General features: G+C 38.7%; 1 protein-coding gene across 1 annotated transcript in view; it reads left to right on the top strand.

Moving 5' to 3' along the window:
- Window positions 1–1,007: 1,007 nt before the first annotated feature.
- The window catches only part of xxylt1 (xyloside xylosyltransferase 1), a 38,427-nt gene continuing 36,336 nt past the window's right edge, over window positions 1,008–3,098 (top strand). The window contains exons 1-2 of the mRNA XM_032527054.1: window positions 1,008–1,577; window positions 1,947–2,588. Coding sequence (XP_032382945.1) covers window positions 2,049–2,588 — 540 coding nt within the window. The 5' untranslated portion in view covers window positions 1,008–1,577; window positions 1,947–2,048. The remainder of the gene's footprint in view (window positions 1,578–1,946; window positions 2,589–3,098) is intronic.

Genomic DNA, 3,098 nt, shown 5'->3' with positions numbered 1-3,098 from the left:
AAAGTATATACATATATGCTGTATATATAATATGCTATATGTATTTTATTCATATATACAGGTGTTAGTTGATAAACACATAATGTAAAAAACAACAACATTGTGGTACAAAACCCTTAGATTCACACACTTGTCAGTGCTCTCTAGCGGACAAACTGTCAAATATATGAGACACTGTAATTACCTCAAATTTAGTTTGACATTTCTGTAGCCCTACGGCAATTTTTTGTTACTTTTCGGCAGACATATACACTGATACCAATATATCTTCATCAAAGGAGCATCAAATGGAAAAACTCATGTAAAGTTCTCCAAGACTGAACTCAAGTACAGTAGGCTACTCAAGTTAATATCTATATGTATGACGCTCCAGGAACAGCACGAGGAGAAAATGTGCATCATGTGCAAAATATTTCTAAAATATACATTAACATAATCCAACATATTATTAGTAAATATAAATTGGCCCATTCCCCATTTAATTTACACATGTAATATAATTAAAGGAGCTACTATAGCCACTGACAGATACAGTTAAGCTTACGGGTTTACTGTGCCTTCCACATTAAAACATAAAACATGATGTATAAATAATATATAAATATCAATCTATTCATTTTCATCCATCCGGCCCAGTTTAATATGCAACTCAATTTTCATACAATTTATGTAGTAGGGGCTTCCTGCTCCGTCTCTCTCTCAGCTAAGGGGTCCTTAGCCTAAAAAACGTTGAAGACCCCTGGTTTATGTTATTATGTTTGTAGCTGTAATGTAAGGATTATGTAGTATCGTTTTCTGGTGTAGAAACTCGCATCTTTGCAACTCCACTAGTATGCCTACTTAGGTTGACCTATTAAAAAAAACTGTTTTAACTGTAGAATCTTAGGTGAACAATCACGGACAATTTGGTCAATACAATGGAGAAATAAAGACCTCAATAATCAAATGCATTAAAAGCGAGCCTCATTTTACAACTGCACGTAAAAGCAGCATAGCTCGGAAAAGCTGAAGCCAAAGTGGGTGTAGCTAAAGTTGTGTCATAGCATTTTGTTGCTAGGCTGCTAGCTAACGTTAGTGATTTCTCCAAATAGTCGTTTTACTTCTCGACATCACAAAGCCATGCAAACTCCGTAATAATTTTAGAACGACAAATGTATGCAACGACACATAAGCAATTAAAAAAAATCAAGCAGTATTTGGCTTTATGCTTGGGTTAAACAAACAGCGTCGGAGGGCAACTTAATGACCCACGTATTAGCGTATCAGGCGCAAAGACGTCGCTTGCTAATAACTAGCATTCTCGCTGCCACTTGGCATGTCAACAGTTTGCAGCCACTTGGCACGTCAACAGTTTGCTGCAGGTATTTGGCATTCCGTGAACGTTAAGTGTGTCGTTATATTTCAGTGTAACGTTAGCTAATGTAACATTGCTTCATAAACGTGAGGATCCAGTAACAGGTCGAACAAGCTGTCAAAATGGAACTGCAGAGATCAACGACATGACACACTTTTGTCCTTTTTCTGTTAACACACCCCATTTACCTAGTCGCGGAGACCTTCAAAAACGCTTAAAAAAGGTAACGTTTTTGGAATAGTATATTAGTGGAAATGCATGTCAGAAAAGATAAATGACTTGAGATAGATTACATGAGATGTGTTAGTTAATACTGAATGGATGGTTAGTAACGTTACGGGATAGTAGCTTTTGGATTGGGATCCAGCTGTGGATGTCAAACCAAAACTATTTGTTATGGAGAACATTAGAAGAGTTTCCATTTCAGTTTAACAAAAATCCATTGATCTTATTAACACCTGTAAGTATTTATAAGTGGGTCCTGACTAAATGTAAAAGTAACATGCCAGAAGTTAGTGCACAAAAGTCAAACTCTTTATTACTGCGATCTCTGTACATCAGGACTAAAATGAGTACTTTCTTTCTCTTACAGAAAAATGTTGGCAGCTTGCAAAAAATAATAATGAACCGGAGGGACACAAAACTGAATGTATTCCCTTGTGCACCCCCATTCTCATGACCCCAAGAGGGAGATATGGGTATTCTAAGACTGGTAGCCAGAATCATGGGTAGGATCAGTACTTTCAGGTCCTATCAATTTGTGCTTCTCCTGGCTGCTGCACTTGCTGTTGTGGCTTTTTACTACTTTGGCTCAGAGAGGCAGAACTTCTCCAGCACCACAAAGAGGATCAAGCACACTCAGGCCAGCCACAACGCCAACAGAAACGATGCTGACCTAACTGTGGACACCAAGCTCTCACACCCAGTTGGATCTGAGGAGCAAGCAGAGGAAGAGCAAGATGAAGGAGGAGAGAGCAAGGGATTAATGCCTAGGAAAGGGGACAGTGATAGCGCTGGTGACCAACGCTACCACGCACTCATGATGTTCACCAAGGTGGACAAAAGCCGGAGCCTACAGGACAAGTTCAGGGTGGCCATGTTATCTATGGTTCAGCACGGACGCTTCATGGAAGGAGAGGTGTTGGTGCTTCATTTTGTGAGTGACCAGGCCAGCAAAGAACTGGGAGAGAGGATGCTGCAGGAGTTTCTACTTGATGCAACGTTTAAGTATGAGGTAGGCAGTCTAAAAATGTGTTTGCACTATACCATGGTTATGGTATTGATTGATTTCAATATAAGACAAAGAAAATCCTCATTATGTTTGACGTATGAGTTATTTTTCTAGTAAAGTTGCTTTTGATGTGTGTTGATATTACTTGAGTTTAGTTTTATGCTGATGTGATTGTGGGTTAGTCAGATAAAACATAGACAAAAAGGAAAGTTAGTATTAGTTAAAGGAGAATTTGGGTCAATTTCAACATGTAGCACTGTTTTTTTAGATAAATGAAAACAATCGGTGCTGTCTACACCATGTTATCCTCCAGCTAGATTTTGCACCTAACAGGCAAGTTTTAAACTTGTTTTTTAGCCTCTAAACATGCTCAAAATGTCATTAGTTCCATTAGTGCCACACAGAGCCTAGCTGTGTACAGTCATTCCTTCCAAGTGATCACAGCGAATTTGACTGCAGTAGATGTGACAGAAAGGCATAAAAGTTGTGACAATCGACTAGTGTGGACTTCAC

The sequence above is a fragment of the Etheostoma spectabile genome, chromosome 9 (genome assembly GCF_008692095.1).
Source record: "Etheostoma spectabile isolate EspeVRDwgs_2016 chromosome 9, UIUC_Espe_1.0, whole genome shotgun sequence".
In the NCBI taxonomy this organism is placed as follows: domain Eukaryota; kingdom Metazoa; phylum Chordata; class Actinopteri; order Perciformes; family Percidae; genus Etheostoma; species Etheostoma spectabile.
The sequence above is the reverse complement of the archived record's forward strand: the minus strand, read 5'-3'. Positions and strand labels throughout refer to the sequence as shown.